Source organism: Benincasa hispida, chromosome 1 (assembly GCF_027475165.1).
Source record: "Benincasa hispida cultivar pf3 chromosome 1, pf3_genome.v1.1, whole genome shotgun sequence".
Lineage (NCBI taxonomy): Eukaryota > Viridiplantae > Streptophyta > Magnoliopsida > Cucurbitales > Cucurbitaceae > Benincasa > Benincasa hispida.
The window spans coordinates 6,538,221-6,559,535 of NC_143478.1; the positions used below are offsets into that span (position 1 = coordinate 6,538,221).

Here is a 21,315-nt window from a genome sequence, read left to right on the forward strand (position 1 = left end):
CCTTCTCTTTAATTCCACTTCTTTTATTTTCCCTCTAATATTTTACTTTAAATAAAAAGTAAAAAGTTATTGAAAATGATTTCTTTTTTAAAACTGGAATTTGGAAAAGTTGAAGCTTTTAAACTTATTAGAGAAAAATGGTAGTTTTAAAGAATATCTCATTTCAAAAGAATAACCTTTTTATTAAAAAAAAAAAAAAAAAGCAAAAAGCTCGCATTTATCTTGAAATAAAAATAAAATATGTTTTACAATACACCTCGTCGAAGTGCCATCTATTCTAAACTCAAAACTTTCAAATTGAAATTTGTAGAACAAAAGAATGAAAAGAAATTTGAATTTAGAACATGCTGATGTTCCTTTTTATTTTTATATGATTACAAAATTATTTAATTTAAATTTATAAAAGATTTGATTCAAATTTAAAAAGCATTTGATTTAAATTCAAAACTTCTTAGTCAACCCCTTTTTCTTTATTTTACCATTTCGATCTCCAAATTTCAATCTCTTCCAAGTTTTAAATTTAGAATAGATCACACATTGGAGTGACGAGGTGTATGAAGAAATTAGATCGCATCTTTAATTTACGATCTTTTATTATTTGTTTTTTTTTTTTATAACAAATATCAGTATTTTATCTTATTTTTTCTTAAAAAATGTTACATCTTCTTGTTTAAATTTAAAAAATAATATTTTAAAATAATCTAAACAATCAAATCAATAATTTATTTAAATTTAATATAAATTTTGTGTGTGTTATTTTATTTCATTTGCGGCCTTAGAAAATTGGGGACAAAAATATAAAAAATATTCACGCTCCTGTTCATTCAAACATCTCATCTTGGCCTCTTCTTCATAACAATCCCTTAGTTAAATTATTTGTTTATCAAGCAGAATCTCAAAGCGACGCGACAGTGGGGCTGACATTTTTTCTCCTACCAGAGAGAGAAAAAAATTGCTGTGACTTGTGAGCTTCGAAGAAATTTGATTTTTGAATGCGATTGTCCTTTTTCATGTCTATTTCTGTTAAAAAAAGCTCTGGTACTTCTTCCAATTTTTTCAAACTTCGGTTTCTCAATCCTCTGTTTCTGTGTCCTTTCCTTCTTTTTCTGTTCATAGCTTCGTCCTCTTCTAGAGTGATGATTTTTCGACCGTTTTCATCCCATTTCCCCAAATCAAGAACCAATTTGGCTTCTGGGTTTTCTTGATTCTGTGAATTTGTTTATTGGGTCAGTTCCCCCTTTTAAATTAGAGCAATGGGTCTTCAAGATCAAGTGATTCAAGCCCTCTCTCTCAATCACTGCTGTTCAAACCATTTTTAGGTCACTACAAACAGAGGAAAAATTCAGGGTCTGGTCTGGTTTTTAGTCAGTAGCTCATTTCTCACTCTTTGCTTTGAGAGAGAGAAGTTTGAGTTGGGGTTGGGGGGGTGGGGTGGGGGGAAGATCAAGCTTTACTTGGTTTCTTTTCTTGAAGAAAAAGTGTATAGTTTCTGAATCTTGAAGGTTTGCCCTTCAAATTTCCCTTGTGCTTGCTTTTTACTTAGTAAAGAAATTGGGATCTCTTACCTTTTTGGTCTTTTCTATTGTGTATAACTAAGTTTTTGCTTCTGTGGCTGGATGTTTGTTTATCTGGGTTTTGATGGGCTTCGACGTGTTCCTTACAGGTAAAGGAGAAGCTGAAAGACTAGGGAAGGGGAAAGTATTTGGTGGCTGTTTTTGTTAATCATGCTGGAGATCTTCTATTTCTAAAGCAAATCAGATCAGTTCAAGGTATACTTCTGGCTGGACCCATTTGAAAAGAAAGCAACTTTATTTTTTCATTAAAAACAACTCAAGATTCCTACAAATTTGTTCATTAAAGAAAGTAAAAAGTCCAAACATTGTATTATCTTCAAAGTGAAGTCTCTCTTTCAAGCCAAAATCCGCTAGTTTCCATATGATATAAAATGGGAATGAAAATGGATAATACAGCTAAGATAGACTCCTCCAACTCATCTCCTTCTTTCTATGTAATTTGAGGCATTAACTATGGATGGGGACCAAATGGCAAAAATAACTTGCTAAACAGGACATCTTCCTGGTCGACGAATGAAACTATGCCTCAGATCTAGACAACCTGAATGGTCCTGTTGTTTCTTCAAGTCCTTTGTTTTTCTAATGTTTAAGGGTTGTGTCTTAAATGCTGACTTCTTTATTGGACGGCTCTGGTGCTGGTTAGCCAAATTGCTTTCCCTTTCAGTCACCTACCTTCTTTATTTATAGTAAAACTTTTATATGGATAGGGAGAAGATGGGATTACCCATGCGGCAGCTATACATTACTCTATTGTTGTGTTTTTTGGTTGTCTGTTCATTGTTTTCAGCCCAGTTTTTGAGCTTTTATTTGATCATACAAGATTCTCGAAATTCTTACTATGTGCCTATTCGAATTTTCTTCATGGCATTTCTTTAACCCTCAACTACAGGTTTTGTTTTTATATTGCAACTGCTGCAATGCCTTTCTATGCGAATATTGTTGTATTTTGCCTTTTTGTCCTTTGGGTCATTGCTTAAACCGCACTGTTTTGTCTGAATTTGTCCTAATACTTTAGCCCTGTACTGCTCAATTCATATCCAATTGGAGAATCATGGTAGAAGATAGTATGAAGGGACGTCCTGGAGACTGTCAGTTGACTGAAGATTGGTTGTTACATGCACATGAGCTGGTTCCACTGGCACTACAAAAGGCTAGGGAGGTCAAAGTGTTTACCGGTAGATGGAAGATGATTATTATCAAGATGGAGCAGATCCCATCACGTTTATCGGATTTGTCTAGCCACCCCTTTTTCTCCAGGAATGCTCTCTGTAAGGAGCAATTGCAAGCTGTCTCGAAAACGTTGGAAGAAGTAATTGAATTGGCAGATATCTGCGTGCAGGAAAAATACGAGGGGAAGCTTAGAATGCAGAACGATCTTGACTCTTTGTCTGGGAAGTTGGATTTAAACTTGCGAGACTGTGGCCATTTGATCAAGACAGGAGTGCTAAGTGAAGCCACTTTGCCCCTATCTGTAACTGGTACTTTGACTGAACCTGAGTCTACCGACCATAAAAATGTGAGGGAATTGCTTGCCCGGCTTCAGATTGGGCACTTGGAGGCCAAACACAGAGCTCTTGATAGCCTTGTCAAGGTCATGAAAGAGGATGAAAAGACCGTCTTGGCCGTCTTAGGACGTAATAACATTTCTGCTCTAATCCAGTTGCTTGCTGCAACATCTCCCTTCATTCGTGAGAAAGCAGCAATGGCAATTTGCTCGATTGTGGAATCACAGAATTGTGAAAAATGGCTAATTTCGGAGGGTGTTCTGCCACCTCTCATACGGCTTGTTGAGTCTGGCAGTGCTCTTTGTAAAGAAAAGGCTGCAATTTCCCTCCAAATGCTATCAATATCAGCTGAAACTGCCCGTGAAATTGTTGGCCATGGAGGAGCTCAGCCACTGCTCGAGATCTGCCGAACAAGCAATTCTGTGGTGCAGGCGGCAGCTGCATGCACTTTGAAGAACATGTCAACCATTCCTGAGGTTAGGCAATCTCTAGCCGAAGAAGGAATCATTCCAGTAATGATAAATCTCCTTGGGAGCGGAATTCTCTTAGAATCAAAAGCTTACGCAGCCGAGTGCTTGCAGAATCTCACTGCAGGCAGTGAAAATCTAAGGAACTCTGTGATTTCAGAAGGTGGCATACAAAGTCTATTGGTTTACATTGATGGCACACTCGCCCAGGAATCAGCTATTGGAGCAGTGAGAAATCTACTCAGCTTAGTTCCGACCGAAGCTGTAACATCTCTTGGTGTTCTTCCGTGTTTACTGCGTGTACTTAGAGGAGGATTGTTAGGTGCTCAGCAGGCAGCTGCATCAGCAATCTGCGTGGTTAGCAGCTCACCGGAGATGAAAAAGATAATCGGGGAAGCGGGGTTCATTCCTCCACTAGTTAAGCTGCTTGAGGCGAAGTCAAACAGTGTCCGGGAAGTGGCGGCGCAAGCAATCGCAAGCTTGATGACACTGTCCCAAAATTGCAATGATGTGAAGAAGGATGAGAACAGTGTTCCAAATCTTGTAATGTTGCTTGACTCAAGTCCTCATAACACAGCAAAGAAATATGCAGTTGCCTGTCTTGTAAATCTTGCTTTGAGCAAGAAATGCAAGAAGCTGATGATTTCACATGGAGCAATTGGGTATCTCAAGAAACTTGTAGAAATGGAGGTTCCTAGTGCTAAGAAGCTATTAGAGAGATTGGAAAGAGGGAACTTGAGTATTTTCAGCAGGAAATAAACAAAAAGCGGAGGCGTTACGTCATATGCTCTAGATCAAATGCTCAAGTTATTTTTGTTGATCTTCACTGTTCTAATCGTTGCGGAATGTATATATTCGAGTATGATCGAAAAGAGCAAACCGGTTTCCTTGTTTTTGAGGATCTGACTGAACAATTGGCATCAAGAACCCTCTTATCTCTTCTCTATTTTCTGTTGGTACATTTTGTGATGAATTTCAAGAACAAACTCTGGAATTCTATCTGTATTTATTTGGATCCAATAAATTATATTAGAAATGCTCTTTCTGAGGAAGCTGACAAGTTATGGATATTTAAAGAGTTTGCTTTTATTTACTTTTTTTTTAAAGGTCAAAAAGGACAAATTGAATGTGGGATCAAATCTGAAGGCTGAAAAAGGTTGTTTTCACAAGGTTTCTGCAGAATTTCACCTGCACCTGCAGCATATGTTCCAAAACTTTTGATAAAATCTCTCTCTCTCTCTCTAACAGTACACATAAAAACAAATAATTTTTGTATACCGTCCCAAAAAAACAAAACAAAAAGAAGGTAATTTTGTAGTATATACTTCCATGTATACACATTATAAAATAAATTTTTAATTATCGTTACACTTAACATTGTCTTGTTGAGGATATTCTTCTCTTCGACTTCAAGGGGTTTTCTTTTTGTAATAGGATTACTCAGGTCCTTACACCGGTGGAGGTTCGGTTTCATTGCAATTTCTTTTGTAGGTCGTCTCTTCTTAGTGAGGGGTTTGAAGGGTTTTTTTTGGTGATTGGTTTGAGAGAGAGTGTCCTTTATTTTATTGGAGAACATTCTTTGTATCTAGTTTCTTGTTGGTTTAATTTATTTTATTTTAAAAATGTAGTGGACAATAAATAGCTATAATTATTATTTTAATGATGAAAGTTTCTACACCTTTCTACTTTAATTAAGACTATTTAAGTGATATCTTATATTATTAAGTTAGTTTATTACAACAAGCACAAAGTTTGCACCTTCAACTTCGAAATTAGAAGTTTAATTACCTCACTTCTTAGCATGACAAAAATGTTTTTTTTTAACTGTATCATTGATAATTAAAATTCAAAAAAGTCAAAATAATCCCTCTATGATCTTTTAACAAATAAAATATCATTTAGCAAAACGAAACCATTACAACGTGATTGACATTTTTTTTCACTGTTGAATGCAAAGAGAAAAGTACCTTAAATTTATATCTATTAATTATCAAGGATCATACAGATTTTAAGAGCTCTTACGAGATAGCCACATTGCAACAACTTCAAGTTCATCAAATAATTTTTTTTAAAAAAATTATAGTACTACGAAAATGAGATAGTGCTCCTCTTCATTAAGATTTTATATTTATAAATAATTTTTAATAGTAGTGATTCATTTTACTTCTAAAAAAAAATATTGCCTTGACAATCAATCAATGAAAATAGTATCAATATGACTACAGTACTGAAAATTTTCGCTCGAATTTTTATTTTTAGTACTATGATAATGTCTAGTCTTTCGATCTATATTGTGAGATGTCGTTAAATGCTATATTATTTTCAAGTTTTTCTAGCTGACATGGCGGTTATGTGGATAGCTGCCAAAAGGGTTGCGATATTTTTGTTCGCATGTCTCCGAAGGAAGAGAACCAATCACGCCCTTATCACTCTCTCTTTATCATCATCTTCCATTAGCAGGAACACGGAAGCTGCTGCTGTTACTGAGAGCCTCAAATCCCACCCTTAGCAATACAGAGCACAGGAAACGAAGAAGAATTCACAAATATTGTAAAATTTATCATTCTCAGCTTTTTCTTTGTAGTTATATCTGATTTAGAGTCCCATTTCTGTGATTATCTGTTCAGGTATTGGAGACCCAGATGGGTTGTTTTCAATTTAAGCATGGTGGTTGTTCTGTTTTCTTTCATGTTCTTGTGGGTGTTTTTCTTCATTGGGTGGGAGTTTTCTTAGTGGGTATTTTGAGGCAATCCTCTTTCATTCCTTAGTTTTTGTGTTGTTGTTGTTGTTGTTCTGGCCAAGACGCTGTCCGATTGTTGTAGGATGGTTAGATTTCTTTGTTTCTTATGAGTTTGAGGAGAAAAAAATGATGGATGGTTGAGTTCTTTTCACATAATTTGCTTCTGGTTAAGCTGGAAAGAGAGGTTTATGGAAGCCAAAACCATCCTCACTGTGAATGAACTTACATTTGTTGTTTTGCTTTTTGGTTCGGAGTTTCAATTCTTTGCTTGTTGAAGCGGAATGGGCTGCTGCCATGTCCTATTCCTGTTGTTGTTTCTTTCCCTTTCCCTTTTTTTTCGTTTCTCAATTCCACCGTAATACTGCTGTCTAACATAGATGTGAATTCAAAAATTAGTATGCTCCTAATAACTATCCGATAAAGATACATAGTAACTTTATAATTTCTCTCTTATATATTCAACGGTGTAAAATTGTAAGATGCAGTGTGGCGACTATTTCCAATCATTTCAAAATCCTTGAAACAAATTTTCTAGCATATAATGTTCAATATATCATATAGGATAACTCCACTGCAAATATATATACACTTGAATTGTTTATTTTAGTGAAGAGCGGCAAACTGGCAATGAAGATGTTTCATTATCCTCTGAACTCCCAGGCTCAAGGAAAAAAAGAGTAGCAGACGATCACTTTCAACTATTGGCTAGACAAAACAATCCTTCCAAAAGCTCCAATTGTTTGGAGAAAAGCATGACCAATCTTGAACCTCATCTGAGACCAACTTTGGGAACACCTCTAGTCCTGTTCAAATCTTATTTTGAGGTGCACTTTATGAACGAGCTCAAACACCTTTTGAGATGTTGAAAAGTTCAAGTGGTGACTTGATCATAGAGGCCTTCTAGAACTCTAACACTAACTAATATAAAATAGCCACAATCAAGGATTGCACAATTCTGGTGTAGAACTGCAATTTAATCCTAAATATCACCCAAGATGAGCCCGATGGTGTACTCTCCCAGCTTGCCTGATTAGGACCATATTAAGTCCTTTCTAGGTGAACCCAAGTTCCTTTTGAAACTTAACTCCATAGGGTCACCGCCATGTTCAAATGACGTGTACTCTTCCCACTTAGCTCACTCCAGCTTTAGATTTGTTATGGGCTTCTGTACCTTATAAAATTTGCATGTCAAACATAAGTTGTTAGAATGCTATAGCTTGCACTGAGCTTTCTCTTTCTTAAAATGCCACCTGAATTTGAAATCTGTATTTTCCCTTTGAAGGTGCATAAGTTTAAGAGATGAGCACATTGGATGTAACCAGAGCAGAACTTGCGCTTGTTGTTTTGTATCTGAATAAGGCTGAAGCCAGAGACAAGATATGCAGAGCTATACAATATGGCTCTAAATTCTTGAGCAATGGAGAACCTGGAACAGCACAGAATGTTGATAGATCCACTGCCTTAGCACGCAAAGTCTTTCGTCTTTTCAAGGTTAGCTTTTCATCATATTTATACTGCTGAAGAATTTGGCTCGTTTTGTTGCTGTTCTGTAACTTCTGTTGCATATTTTGTATAGCATCCTTTTGATTAGTCCTTGTATAGATAGAGTGCTTTCATCAACCTAATGGCTGCAATAAAGAAAAAACTGTGTAGGCTGCCATTCCAAAGCATCATACCTAGCTTTCCATTCTTGACCATGTAGAGAAGTAACTCATTTTTATTTATTTTGGTGTTCATCTGCAGTTTGTCAATGATCTGCATGGACTAATCAGCCCTACTCCCCAAGGAACACCTCTACCCCTTGTTCTTTTAGGGAAGGTAGGCATTTATGAACTTTTATAAGATAGCTTCTTGTAGCATTCTTATTCAATTCCTATCCTAACTCGAGGCTTCTTACAGTCCAAGAATGCTTTGTTATCGACTTTTCTATTCCTTGATCAAATTGTTTGGCTCAGTAGGACGGGCATCTATAAGGTACCACTCAAATTCCAGTTGATTATTGACTTTATGGCTATTACCAGCACTGACGTATTGCATTTTTTGATAGAACAAAGAACGCGCGGAGCTGATTGGCCGGATATCACTCTTTTGTTGGATGGGTTCATCAATCTGTTCCACATTGGTTGAGGTCAGTGTTTTCCAATCTGTAAATGAATTGAACTCTCTCTTCCACATGATGCAATTGATATCCTTTGTCTGTCCTTCATGTTTTAGCTTGGAGAGCTTGGGAGGCTTTCCTCAGCAAGAAAAAAGCTGGAGAAGGATCTTAAGAATAGGAATAAATATGAAGTAGGTTTGCTTATCCCTCTCAACAATTAACTAATATTTTACTGTTTCCTTCTTGGAACACCCTTTTAATTGTACTGTTTTTTTTGGTGTATTGAATGAATCTAGGATGAGAAATACTGCGCAAAGGTCAAGCAATCGAACGAGCGGTCCCTTGCACTGATTAAAGCCGCCATGGATGTCGTTGTTGCAATTGGACTACTTCAGTTGGCACCTAAGAAAATAACTCCTCGCGTCACTGGAGCATTTGGATTTGCCACCTCTTTGATATCATGTTATCAGGTACTCGCTGATTCTTCATGAACATCTCCTTTTTCAGCATGGTATTGGTGTCTTTTCAACACTACCATAAATTAAATGCAGCTATATATACACTAAAAACAATCTATACAAAAACATGGGGAGAAAAACAGTACTATGATATTTTAGATTTTTGAAGATTCATGCTTATAAATGTTGTAAGATTTGTTTTTAGAAAAAGGAGTTTACTAAATGTTAATGATAAAAAACTAAAATGGATTTAAATATTTGAAACTTTAGGATCAAAGTTGAATAAATGTGAAAACTGAGGATTTTGGTCCATAAATTCCCAAGTTTATTCTATTTTAGCCCCACAACTTTTTTAATCTCTAGCTTTCAAGTTTTAATGTCTGTTTTCATCTCTAAAACTTTTTTTTTTTGGTTTAGAAAAGAACTATTGTGGTCCTTGCTTTTGTTTTAATTTTAACAAACTAATGAGGTAGCTTTTAGTATATGTAGCAGTATGTTAATGTGAGTATGATTTTAAGCCAAATAAGTTCGAAATGAACATTAGGGAAAATGGATTGAAGCAAGGACCTAGATGATTGTTTTTCAAAAGTTTAGATGTTAGTATAGATATTTTGAAAGTTCATGGTCAAAATATAACAAACTTAAAGTTAAATAACTAGTATAGATACTTCTAAAGTTTAGAACAGATTTGAAAGTCGAAGAATTAAAATGAGATATAAACTAACATGGTTCATTTATCATTCGATCATGTAAGAATTCTCTATATGTGTGAAACTGGCTGTTCTCCAATGGGAATGCTTAGATTGTTGTAGTTATTATATTTTATGTTTGTGAGATGCAGTTGCTTCCATCAGCACCAAAGTCCAAGGCCTCTTAAAGAAAGAAACTCCTTGCTACTCAAGAGCATGAATGTCATTTAAATAATTATTTTAACGTGTAAAAAAAAAACAGAGATATTTACTGTAGTACCCTTGCTGCATTCACTGACTTTAAGGTGAACCTGAAATATTTATATATCTATCTATATATAGTTTTTTCTTTTTCATCATGAACGTTTGGTAATTGGTTGTGTGTATTATAAGGTCTTGTAGATATATAAATGAAATTCATGGTGAGATTATAAAGTTATAACTCTTGCTTGTAGATTTGTAGTGAAGATGAGAACAGAAGATGCAAATAATTTTATAATAGGTCTATTAACTTTCGATTTTGTATCTATGAAAGTTGAAGTTTTGAGTTTTAAAAAAATTCATGAATATATTTGATGCAAAATTGAAATATTAATATCTTATTAGACATGCATTTCATTTTAAGCCAACTAAATTTGTCTAAGCTTTAAAAATGTTGAACCTATCATAATTTTCAGGTAATTCAAGTTTCTTAGGAGACGTTTAGCACACGGAGTAGAGTTGAATTGATATTTATTATAGGAGGATAGTAATTGGGAAAGTTGATGCGAATAACGAAGTGAGAAATGTGAGTTAACGTGAATAACGAAATAATAAACCTCTTTAATAATTGGTGAACCAAATGGTAAGTAGATTTTTTTTACCCACCCAACCCAACCCAAATTGGGGATCAAACACCCCCTTATGTAATAAAAACATCTACTACTTCCTCCTTTGATATATTATACTTATCTTCTTATCATTTCTTTATGATACTTAAAACATTTGAATTCATAGTCAAGTTTCGAAAAGAAAAACACATTTGAATATTATAAACATGTAGATTAAAAACAAACCATAGATAAAAGTAGTTTTTAAAAGCTTTATTTTAAAAAACCAAAAACTAAATTTAAATCTTCCATGTTTAGCTATTTTGTTCAAACCCTACTACTATTTACCTTCAAATACAAAAATCATTTAGACCCAAGTTCCCATTCATTATTTCAAAAACTCAGCTAAGGATGCATTCAGAACCCAAGAGAGTAACAAAAAGTGCAAATGTAAAAAGCAAAATATTGTTTTAGAGCGTGGGGTAATTACTACTCATATTATTTACTACACTCCAATATTATGAAGCAACAAAAAAAGGAGCTGTGCTTTTTCACATTCATATATACACAAACCAGCAAAATATAGCATGCACAGATTATTTGTCAGTTTTGGATGATTGGGATTCAGTTTTAAGGCAAAGGTAGAAAATTACAAACAACAATCTTCCTCTTTTCTTTTCTGGGACAAGATTTGATTCAAGCAACAAAATCTTCATCTGATTCATCTTCTTCCTCACCCCATGCATGATACTCATCATGAACTACATTTCCCCGAAGCATATTCACAATCTGTCGCAATTCGATTACTCGTCTCCCCAAATACGTGGGAAGGATTGTGCGTGGCTCATTGTCAAGCATGCTTAATTTGTTAAAACTCTGCGCCTGACGGTTACATTTTAAAATAAACTGCCACGAGGGTTCAAGAATTTCGATATCAAATTCAGGTGATAATGATCGCCCGATAACTTGAACATGAGAAACACTGCAGGGGAAACACGAGTTGTTAAGACATCATCAGAGGAAGGTGCAACATACTGTCTTAATACTGCATACAAAAGTATTAGATAGCATGGTGAGTTGGAAATTGCTCTCCTTGCCAACGACATCTCATGTAAAGAAACCAGAGCTTCCATATTGTAGTTGGGAATTCATCGCGTATTACAATTACCACAGGCTATCCAGAATGAATGTCTCATTTTACAGATGAATATGTTTGTCTTCATCAAATGTAAAAGACCAGATAACAGCAAGGTTACTAACAACTTAATGACTTCAAGCACATTCATCCAGAAATAGGCAGCCTAGATAGAACTTAATAGTTCATCACGTAAGGAGTTTGCATCAATCACCCAAAATTATTGTAGAAATTATTATTGCTCGTATCAGCATTGTATGAAGCGAAGTCAGTAGCACAATTGGTAATTGGCCCTTGGGAATTATCTTGGTTTGGTTTTGGAGGTAACACTAAAAAGGTGAATCCCTGGAATGCTGTTTCGAGGTGCTAGTTTCAAACCCCAAAAAGATGAAATGTTGAAGAAAAAAAAATTGTAATCTAATTTGAAGGCCAAGAAGGCCATTTTTGGGGTTGAAGAGTTGGAGAAGCCGCTTAAGAGAGTCATGGTTACTTCACAAAAATTCCACTAATAAGACCATATAAACTTGTAGAGTAGAAGAAAGTTACTAATCATAAAGGTGGTCGATACCCTTGGGGTGGAAAATCTTGGAAGAATAGTGGTTTGGTCTCCAAGTGGTTCTACACGTTTCTTCTAGAAAGAAATCTGTGGCACAGGCACTCAATTGTTGCTAGTATTTAAGGAAAGGATATTGGTGGGGTAGGTTGAAGTTTCATCACCACACAATTTAGGCCTCAAGTCTATAGATGAGTTTTGGAATGACAATTGGGCAGGGGATAGCTCTCCTAAAAACCTTGTGCTTGATATTTCAATTCTCCCCTGATAAAAAGGCTCTGGTGAAAGTTTGTTCGGAATCGGGTTGTACGCTTATTCTTGGAGAATTCTCAACTTTTAGTCCTTTTATGACAGGAAACGTCATGATGTTTCCACCATGTTTTATATCCTAAACTGCTAAGATGTCACCAAAATATTAATTACCAAGATGTTATTATCAGTAGAATTTTTGTGAAGTACTTTTATTTTCACTGTCATGGGTGTTTCTTCTCCATTAAAGATCGTCCAAATCCATTTTGAGTAAAGGAGTGCTTTGAAAAGTCTTTAGTGCCTAGCCCTGGGAAGTACTAACACATGACATCTGCATTGAAAGAGAAATCCTAATCTTCAAAATTTCTAACTTGCTGTCTATTTTGCCACAAAAAGGGAGAACTCAAAATTAATTGTTATTTCAATATTTTCTGGTTTGGCCCTTCTGATGTAACATTGTTGGGGCAGCTTTTTTTTGGTAACTCTTTCAAGCTAAAAGGAAATGTGCTATGAAATTGTGCAAACAAATGAAATGGCTGTTTGGGAAGTCTGGCAGGAGAGAGAACTAAAACCTTTTGATAGTCGTACTGCGCTTGATCCAAAGATGGTTTCTTTTGTTTCATTCCCTCCCCCCCACCCATCCCCCCGATGATGATGATGATGTGTATTTGCAGAGCATTATGCAAAACAGGCAGAAAGGAAAAATTATATATACTACTGAGCATACAAACCATATGTAGAACAAAGCATCTGTTTCTTGTCTTTGTACCCTGCCAAGCAGCTCAATTTGCAAAATACCTCCTATGCAAAGAACAGGTTCAGGAAGTTTGAACTTCTGCAAGTAATTCTCCTGTTAAGTAAGATGTCATTTGACCAGTCAGTTACAGAACTGTTCCAAATAATAACACGAGGAACGAAATACCCATACAAAATATGAAACTATTAAATTATATCTAAATTTCATAGATTTTAACCATGTTCAAGTGAATCAAACAAAACATCATTCTTGTAATATGTAGAATCAGAGCCCTAACAATCTGATAGCTGATGAAAGCTGGAAACTGATAGAAGATATCAAATTCTCATGCCAGATACTGCATTGTAAAAAAACATAATTTCATTGTAAATTGGAAAAACTAATGCCAGATAAGGTTCAAGATCACAGACATGGTGTTATGCTGCATAAATTACTAGAACCTGAAACTCTAACCCTAGGTGATTGACCCAACTAAAATATAAAAAACGCCTCCAATAGCAGAGCGACAGGCACTTTGAAAAGGAAATGGAATTTGACAATAAGAGAACACAATGCATTTGCAAAGCATAGACTTAGGGCGTACCTGAGCCATTGGATATTCTGGAGAAGTATACGTCCATATAAATATTTCTTTTGCAGATCCACAGTGTGACTCCCCAACCAGATCACTCCTATGGTCCATGACATGTTTTAAGTGACCAAATCGAAAACGCACAGCTTTTGCTGAGTATATAGGTGAACCTAATTGAAAAAATGCTGGACAAGAAAATAGACATCATCAAATAACCAAACAATGTAGAAGGTGAAAAGACCTTTGAAGTTTGGGATCAAATTTGAAAAAAACGAAAAGGAAAAGTATCCAGGGAAACACCTTGGAAAGGTCGTATATTAATTTCAGTTACAACACATAAATCGGAGACCAATTTGTATATCAGCGTCTCGGGTACATCAGGTTTAAACTGTCCTTTACTTGACCAATACGAAGCTCTCCTAGCAACGAGATTTCTTGCGTCCAAGGTGTTATCAATGCTTTCCACAGGATCATTATCAGTGCTAGAAGCAATAATTGCCTCTGAAATGCAACTTCTCAAAAGAAATGATGTAGAAGCATGTGCAAGAAAAGCATAAACTCTGTGATCCCTCTGCACAGATTTGGAATCTCTTGAACTACTACATGCTCCTTCTTTGTTCCCATTCACTTCCGAGTTGTCTACTTCAACAATCGAAGCTACTCTAGACAAATGAGGGAATGATCTAAAGCAGAGCTGCTTCGATAGACCGTGTTCTATCACTGCATAAAGTAAAACGTAAAGCCTGTCAATAGAATGAAAGTACAAGGTTTCCTCTATCTCTTTCTTCTCCGCATCGTTCTGAATCAAACCTTCTTCAAAAATCTCATTTCTATTGGGTTATTTCCATCACTCAAACTTCTTCTCATTATTATTTACTTTTCCTTGATCACTCCACATATCTGAACTAAATCATATGTTACATGGATCTGCCAATAATATCATGAATACATTACATCTACATTTTAATCAAAACTGAAAGTTGAGATGGACTTCCAACTCTTGTACTCACCCAAATGTTGCCAACATCGTGAGACGGCACTCGCACGGACAATATCAGAAATATCATCCAAGCACATTAAAATCTTTCTCGACATGTCGGGTTGAAGCAAATCCAAGAAATCCAAACGGACTTCCATTTTTGGCAACTTACAATAAGAAAATCCAGCAGCTTCCAAAATTTAGACCTGAGTTGAAAGGGAAAGAAACATACTTATAATTCCCCAGTAACGTACCGATACAAATTCAAAATTCTGATCAACCCATTAACCAAAATGGCTCGAACATAATTCCAATGAACAATCGTCAAATATGAAAAAAGGAGCATACAAAATTTTAGAATAAAAACAACAAAACATACAATTATGGCCGTGGAATTAACCCCTCGAAACGAAAAACTTCAATCGCAATGCGAAACCAAAACTTCCTCGACAGAGGAACAATCAACGGAGAAAATTAAAACCCCATTAAAGAACCCAGGAACATAATTCATTCAAAACCCCCAATCACAGAGATGCAAAAAACGAAAGGACACCTCAGAAGATTAAAGAAAATGGGGGAAAACATACAAAATCAAAGAGAATAATCAGAAAAACGAGGCAGTAACTCAAAATTTCCCATCATTTTTCAACTAAAAAGTCCGAATGAATTCATTAGCAGATACCCATTTCATGAAATTAAAAGGAGAAGCTAATGAGTGACATAAGAAGAGAGAATGAAAAGTAAAATTTAGAAGAAAATGAGAGATATTTTTAGTGCTTACTTCCATCGGAAATCGAAAGTGTCCCCCAAGAAAAGCTTGTGGAGAATCAAACAAACAGAGATTTGGTAGAGAAAGATAAGTTTCAAATAGATGATTATGAAAACGAAGAGAGAGATAAAGAATAAAATTGGGAAGCAGTTCGAAGGACAGCGAAAGCAAGTTTTTGTTTTGTAATTAAATGCTTAATCTTTTTGCATTTCCACCACCGACCTTACCTTACACACATTATTAATTAAATGTTATTAACATTCTTCTAGCCAAAGTTAGCATGATTGGCACGTGCTTCCTTCTTTAATCTCAGAGGTTCGATTTTTCATTCTCGATTAATTAAAAAATATATTTTTTAAAATACATATACTTCATTAAGTCGAAAATTCAATATAATTTAAATAAGTAGATAAAATATTAATTATCATCTTAAAGTCGGATAGTTTGATCCTCATCTTTAAGGTCGGAAGTTTGACCCTTCATCTCTTTTGCAATTGTTATAGAAAAAAAAAATTTCTTCTTTTTTATTTTAGTACAACTAGCTCTAAAACACGTGCGATGTACGTGGCTAAAAATTTGTAGAACATCAATTTTGTTTATGAAATATTAAGAACAAATGAACTTAGATTTTATTAAGTTTAAATAACAAATATCTAACATGAGAATTAAAATAAAATAATTAATGACCAAAACTATATATATATATATATCTTATTTTAGGCTAATTCACAATAATATAAAATGAGTAGCACTTTTTTTTCCGGATATTTGAAACAATTGAAACATAAATTTTGATGATCACTGGTTTTGTTTCTATGTTTATCGAATTTATTTTCTTCCTACAAAGATAATAAGACATTTATTATTAAAGTAAATTTGAGAATAAATTAAGATAAAACATTAGAGATATGTATGATATATACTAATATATTTATTATATATTTTTTGAATCTATCAAATTTAATTATGTTGTTCTACATTGTTGTTTTGGGTAGTTCTCGTAACCTAATGAATAAAAAATGTTAAATTCAAAATACATGAAAATCAAATAAACATTTTGACTCAAACATATAAATAAGATATTTAAGATTTTAATAAATTAGAAATCAAATCAAAGGTCCAACTAAATATAATAACATAACAATAATATAAAATTTCACGAACTAAGAAAGGCTACATGTTCAACATTAACATTATAATTTAAAAATGAGACAAATTTATAAATCTTTCTTATGATTGAAAAGGAAGATACTCATTATAATTCTACGCTACCAAAAGGGGAAAAAAAAATTAAATATACTAAATAATTTGCCAGTTAGAAAAAGATCCATTTGACAACTTGAAAATTAAAAAATTTCCGGTAATTTCTCTAAGTTGTCTCCTTAAAATTCATATAAAAAGACAAAAAAAAAAAAAGAAGGTAGAAATTGGTCGTTACGTTACTTGCAGAAGAGATTTTTTTTAAGTATAAATGGGAGTGGGAAATTTGAATCATGAGTACGAATGTTGCGAAAGAGATGTTTAATTTACTGGAATGGTGTGTTTTTATAAAGACGTAATTTTTCCGAAAATTTCAAAATAGAGGAATGGAAAAAATGGTAATCATTAATAATTTTTACATAAAAAATGAATGTGAAATTTAATGGAAAAAATTAAAAAAAAATTATACATATACTTACCTAAAATTTGAAATTGCAACTCCTTCCCCTTCATATTAATTAATTTTATACGAACCCGAACAACGCCACGTGACAGAGAGGAGATCGATGTGACCAAATGTGTCAGTGCCACTAAACCAAGAATCAAAAAATGAAAAAAGCAACCAATATGCAACTGTGATACGAAGGAGGATCGAGACTATCATGAAATGGAGGACAAAAACTTAGTCTAAAATTTTTCGAACATTCTGAAAATGAAAAGATAGAGCCAGATAAAAATAGAAAAGTTTGTATTTTTTATTGAAATTTTGTAATTATAATGTGAAGGAATGCGTCTGTACCAAGTGCTGCAATTTGGTAAAGGAATGAAATGTGTGATATTATAAGTAAAATAGAAAATATTGAATGAGGATAAACTAAAATTTTTTAAGCGATGTAAGGGCAAAAAGGGAAGATAAAAATTCTCCGTTATTACCCTTTTAATATAGTATAGATATAGATGAGATAAACAACAAACTTATTAGTCGCTAATTCATACTATATGTCACTTGAGTTATGCTTCACTTTGGCAAAATAATATTCTTCTTGAATACCTACCCTACATTTATTGTAAGTCAGGGAATTAGCTCAATAAATAAGATATCAATTATCATCTTAAAGATTGATAGTTCGATTTTTGTCCTTCTAATGATTGATTTAAAGAAAAAAAAGTTGATTTAATTTTGAATATCCTTTATATGATAAATTAAAAACTTGCATGGATATCAATCTTTTGATCAAAGATATACAACTAAATCGATTGAATTACGTTTAAATTGGCAATTTGATGCAAATTTAAGAACAAACGTAATATATCCTAAACTCAAAATATTAAATATAGCTCCTTATTATCTAGGTAAGAAAATTATGTTAAAAGAGGTATGCCTCTTCTTTCTTTTATATCTTTTCAAAAAATAAAAAATAAAAAATTGTGAAAACAAGCCATATGTGATTTTTTTAAAATTCAATATATGAAGATAGAAGAATTTGAATATCTTACCTTTTGATTGATAATAACATGTATCTATCAACATATGAGAGTTGAAGAATTCGAATATTCGAATATTTGAACTCTTGATCATATCTAGTTGAAGGTCAATAAAAAAAAGTTTTGACTTTGAACCAATGATTTTGAATAACTATTGATTTATATGCTATTTATTCTTTTAGATGATTCACCTTTTCCTCATAAAGCTCCTGTTGCACATTCATGTCTAGACCAAATAAATAATTAACAAGTGATCCAAAAATGACATTTTATAGACACACAATCTTCACATTGAGAGAACCAAAAATATTCTCACTAAAACATCAAAAAAGAAAAAAAATATATACACAGAGTTGAGTGGAAAAAATGAAGAGGCAAAAGAGGGGGGGGGGGACAAAGAACAAAAAATCCTCAAAATCCCAATAATTGGAAAACAGACATTGAACCTAGTGGAATTTTCAGCATGATTTTCCCAGCTTTCTTTTTTTACATATTGACATTTTATTCCCTATTCAGTATTCTGTTCATTTGGAGGTTCCAAAACATAAAATAATACCAAAACTTTCAGACAAAACATGTCTGAAAATTGAAAAACTAACCATTGCTCCAACAAGTGAGTGATCACCCAATTCATCGATCGACTTGGAGTCCTCGTCTCAAACCCCATCAGTCTTTCGATCCAACCCGCTCTTTCGGACAAACCATGTTGTCTGAATATTGCTGGGGCATGCCACACACAGAAAATGAGCAACAATTGTTCAATATTTTACCTGTTCTTTTAACTACAAAATCTCTACTTTGCCTCATTTGCTAGAGAAGAAGGCTGTATAAGCACAGAGTCTAGGCAGAGCCCTCCTTTGGTGTGAGTGCAATCAATCTGAGTTAATGAGAATTTGAGCTTCATCAAACTGTTGCTCCCATTATTTCCAATGGTGAAATCTCCCACATGGTAGTTCACCCAATTCCCAGGATTCCCTAAGAAACACTTTGATTCAGTGTGCTGATTATCGGAAGTCGTCAGCTGAAACCTCACTGGCTTTATGTCCCAGCCATGGATTTGTTCCATGTTGCAGACCCGACGCCCGAGTCTCTTCAATGGTTTGCCAAGATGGAGCCTAAAGAACACCGCGTATCTTCCTTCCGGGAATTGGAACTTGAGCTCTCCATTGACCTCCAACCACCATGTTTGATAAAGATAAGCTATTGTCTGAAATCTGGATTTGAGAATGGGAAACAAGAAACGTCACTTCTTTCTGCAATTCTTTTGAATAATTTGAAAGGCTAAAGCAATTTATTTTAGCAGATAAGCTTATCTGAATCTGATACAAGAAAGTAACTCTCTTTTTTGCTCAAATATTTCTTTCTAAACCAAGAGATTATTGAGAACTCTTATGAATAACGTATCAAAATATCAAAGATCGATTCAATCTACACTATGTTAAGTGATATAGCTTGATATGGATGTTTCCATCAATAGTTTGTTAAATGATCTATATACTTTTGGGGGCAACAATAGCTTTCAAAAACTTTGTAGAGCTATGTGATTGGATAACTCGTAAAGGTTTTGAAATTACTGTGTGTGAATCTGAAGGTTGAGGTTACTCGATCGTTTCCTCACAACAGCTACACTTGAAATCATTGTTCACAAGCTCGAGTTCTTTGAAAGTCGAACTTCGGCTGTTCGAAGAAACACAGGTCATCACATATTAAACAAAGAAAAATAATTGTCTTACAAACAAGTTCTAACAAGAAAAAACGATCTCAAAGCTCAATTCCCAAACAGTCCTTGTTTTCACATCCTCCATTACAATTCAAATCAGGATAAACAATGAACACTCTCACCAAGGCGGCTTGTTTTGAATGACTTTCTAAGTACTTAAAAACCACTCTAAATCATACTCAGAGTTGAAAGTTAACCAAAATGATCAAATTCCCAATAGTAAACAGTGTTAGCTTGTTCAATAACAATGCAAAATCAAAATTCCTCAGAGCTTCTAAAATTTTCTCACCTGGATTCCTCTGAGAAAATATGATTCCAATATCTCCTATCATCAATTCCAGTAATTGTCAATGCTTTCCAAGAAATCGCCATTGATAAACCTCCAGTTTTCTTGTCCAACCAAAACTCCTTCACCAATCAAAAAACCCATTTCAGGAAAAAACCCTAAATCAATCCATATAAATCTAAAATCCAAATTACAATTAAAAAGAAAGCAAGAACAGAGAGAAACCTTTGAGACGCCATTTAAGGGGTTTCTTCTACAGAGCCTAGAATACACATCTTTCTTCCTCAAATTCATCATAGTTTTCTCTTTCTCGTCGAGCTCGAATACTTTGTCCATCAGAAACTGATAATTAGAAGGCAATTTAGATTCCCAGATGAAATCCGCCGACCCAGCGTCGCGAAACAGCCTATTAACTCCGGCCAATTTACAAATCTCCGGCGGGTCCATATGCATCAAAACCAGAGCCACACAATTTTCCGGCATATCTTCAAGCCCAGACATTAACGACGAACAATTTCTCCCACTATTATCCGAAAGATTAGCCCCCATCAGACTAAACCCACTTAAACCCTCAAATCCAAAAGAAGAATCCACACAACCCAGTACTCCACTTCAACTTAAAACTTAAACTTAAACCTGAATCTGAAGATCTTCACCACGAGATTCAAGGGGAGGAACGCGAAGAGGACAACACCCCACCCCAAAACCAAATCCAAACTCATTTATTTCAATTACCCAGAATCAGAATTGGAGAATCCCAAACTCCCAAATAGATATTTCGAGATAATCCTCAGTTTCAACTACATGACCCAAGAATTGAAAGAGAAAGAAAGAGGGAGAGAATTGAAGAACTCCCCCGATATTTTTATCAACGCAGATACACAATGGCTTTTAGAGAGAGAGAGAGAGAGAGAGAGAGAGAGAGAGAGAGAGAGAGAATTTTTTCTTGTTTCTCTCTCTAATTTTTTTTTTAAAAAAATTGTTTCTCTTCTTGTTCAAAACCACTGACATGGATGGAGGTAAGGAGGCCGCATTCCAATTCTGTTACGTACTGTCTTATGGATGCTCGTGCAATACACTCGCGAAAAGTAAAGAAGAAACTATAGCGCGTGGGATAAACGCTCTCATTTCAGCGCGTTGAAGTTTATTGATTGATTGATTTGATTTATTTATTTGATTTATTCGAGGCAAGTTTGTATTTTGGTTTTTAAAATTGTTTTGGGATTTGTAATTATTGTCTTGTGGATAAGATTAAATGGATGGATAAGGTG

The 21,315-nt window shown here is 34.4% G+C and overlaps 4 protein-coding genes across 10 annotated transcripts; 2 read left to right on the forward strand and 2 right to left on the reverse strand.

Moving 5' to 3' along the window:
- Positions 1-785: 785 nt before the first annotated feature.
- Positions 786-4,598, forward strand: LOC120069532 (uncharacterized). Of its 4 annotated transcripts, none has more exons than XM_039021310.2 (3): positions 786-964; positions 1,664-1,769; positions 2,590-4,598. In XM_039021310.2, exon 3 carries the CDS (start codon positions 2,626-2,628, stop codon positions 4,303-4,305), a length of 1,680 nt encoding a protein of 559 aa, XP_038877238.2. In that variant the 5' UTR covers positions 786-964; positions 1,664-1,769; positions 2,590-2,625; the 3' UTR covers positions 4,306-4,598. The 4 variants fall into 4 exon arrangements, with proteins under 4 accessions (XP_038877238.2, XP_038877240.2, XP_038877237.2 ...); XM_039021312.2 differs by having other exon boundaries at positions 826-964; positions 2,622-4,598; XM_039021309.2 differs by having other exon boundaries at positions 883-1,502.
- A 1,187-nt stretch (positions 4,599-5,785) lies between these two features.
- LOC120069534 (peroxisomal membrane protein 11D) lies at positions 5,786-9,890 on the forward strand. 2 transcript variants are annotated; one of them, XM_039021313.2, is made up of 8 exons: positions 5,786-6,096; positions 7,569-7,777; positions 8,030-8,104; positions 8,186-8,260; positions 8,334-8,414; positions 8,501-8,575; positions 8,681-8,854; positions 9,684-9,890. In XM_039021313.2, the coding sequence occupies exons 2-8, from the start codon at positions 7,586-7,588 to the stop codon at positions 9,717-9,719; spliced, it is 708 nt and encodes a 235-aa protein (XP_038877241.1). In that variant the 5' UTR covers positions 5,786-6,096; positions 7,569-7,585; the 3' UTR covers positions 9,720-9,890. The 2 variants fall into 2 exon arrangements, with proteins under 2 accessions (XP_038877241.1, XP_038877242.1); XM_039021314.2 differs by having other exon boundaries at positions 6,013-6,173.
- Positions 9,891-10,808: 918 nt separating this feature from the next.
- Positions 10,809-15,572, reverse strand: LOC120069531 (F-box family protein). 3 transcript variants are annotated; one of them, XM_090315097.1, is made up of 6 exons: positions 15,366-15,572; positions 14,616-14,790; positions 13,906-14,325; positions 13,618-13,790; positions 13,009-13,127; positions 10,809-11,322 (listed from the first exon to the last, which is right to left on the reverse strand). In XM_090315097.1, the coding sequence occupies exons 2-6, from the start codon at positions 14,740-14,742 to the stop codon at positions 11,037-11,039; spliced, it is 1,125 nt and encodes a 374-aa protein (XP_090171223.1). In that variant the 5' UTR covers positions 14,743-14,790; positions 15,366-15,572; the 3' UTR covers positions 10,809-11,036. The 3 variants fall into 3 exon arrangements, with proteins under 3 accessions (XP_090171223.1, XP_090171225.1, XP_090171224.1); XM_090315099.1 differs by lacking the exon at positions 15,366-15,572 and adding an exon at positions 15,267-15,364; XM_090315098.1 differs by lacking the exon at positions 15,366-15,572 and adding an exon at positions 14,964-15,350.
- A 2,717-nt stretch (positions 15,573-18,289) lies between these two features.
- PP2-A13 (phloem protein 2-A13) lies at positions 18,290-21,102 on the reverse strand. The gene is made up of 3 exons (XM_090315100.1): positions 20,270-21,102; positions 20,048-20,166; positions 18,290-19,252 (listed from the first exon to the last, which is right to left on the reverse strand). Exons 1-3 carry the CDS (start codon positions 20,591-20,593, stop codon positions 18,832-18,834), a joined length of 864 nt encoding a protein of 287 aa, XP_090171226.1. The 5' UTR covers positions 20,594-21,102; the 3' UTR covers positions 18,290-18,831.
- Between the last annotated feature and the right edge of the window lie 213 nt (positions 21,103-21,315).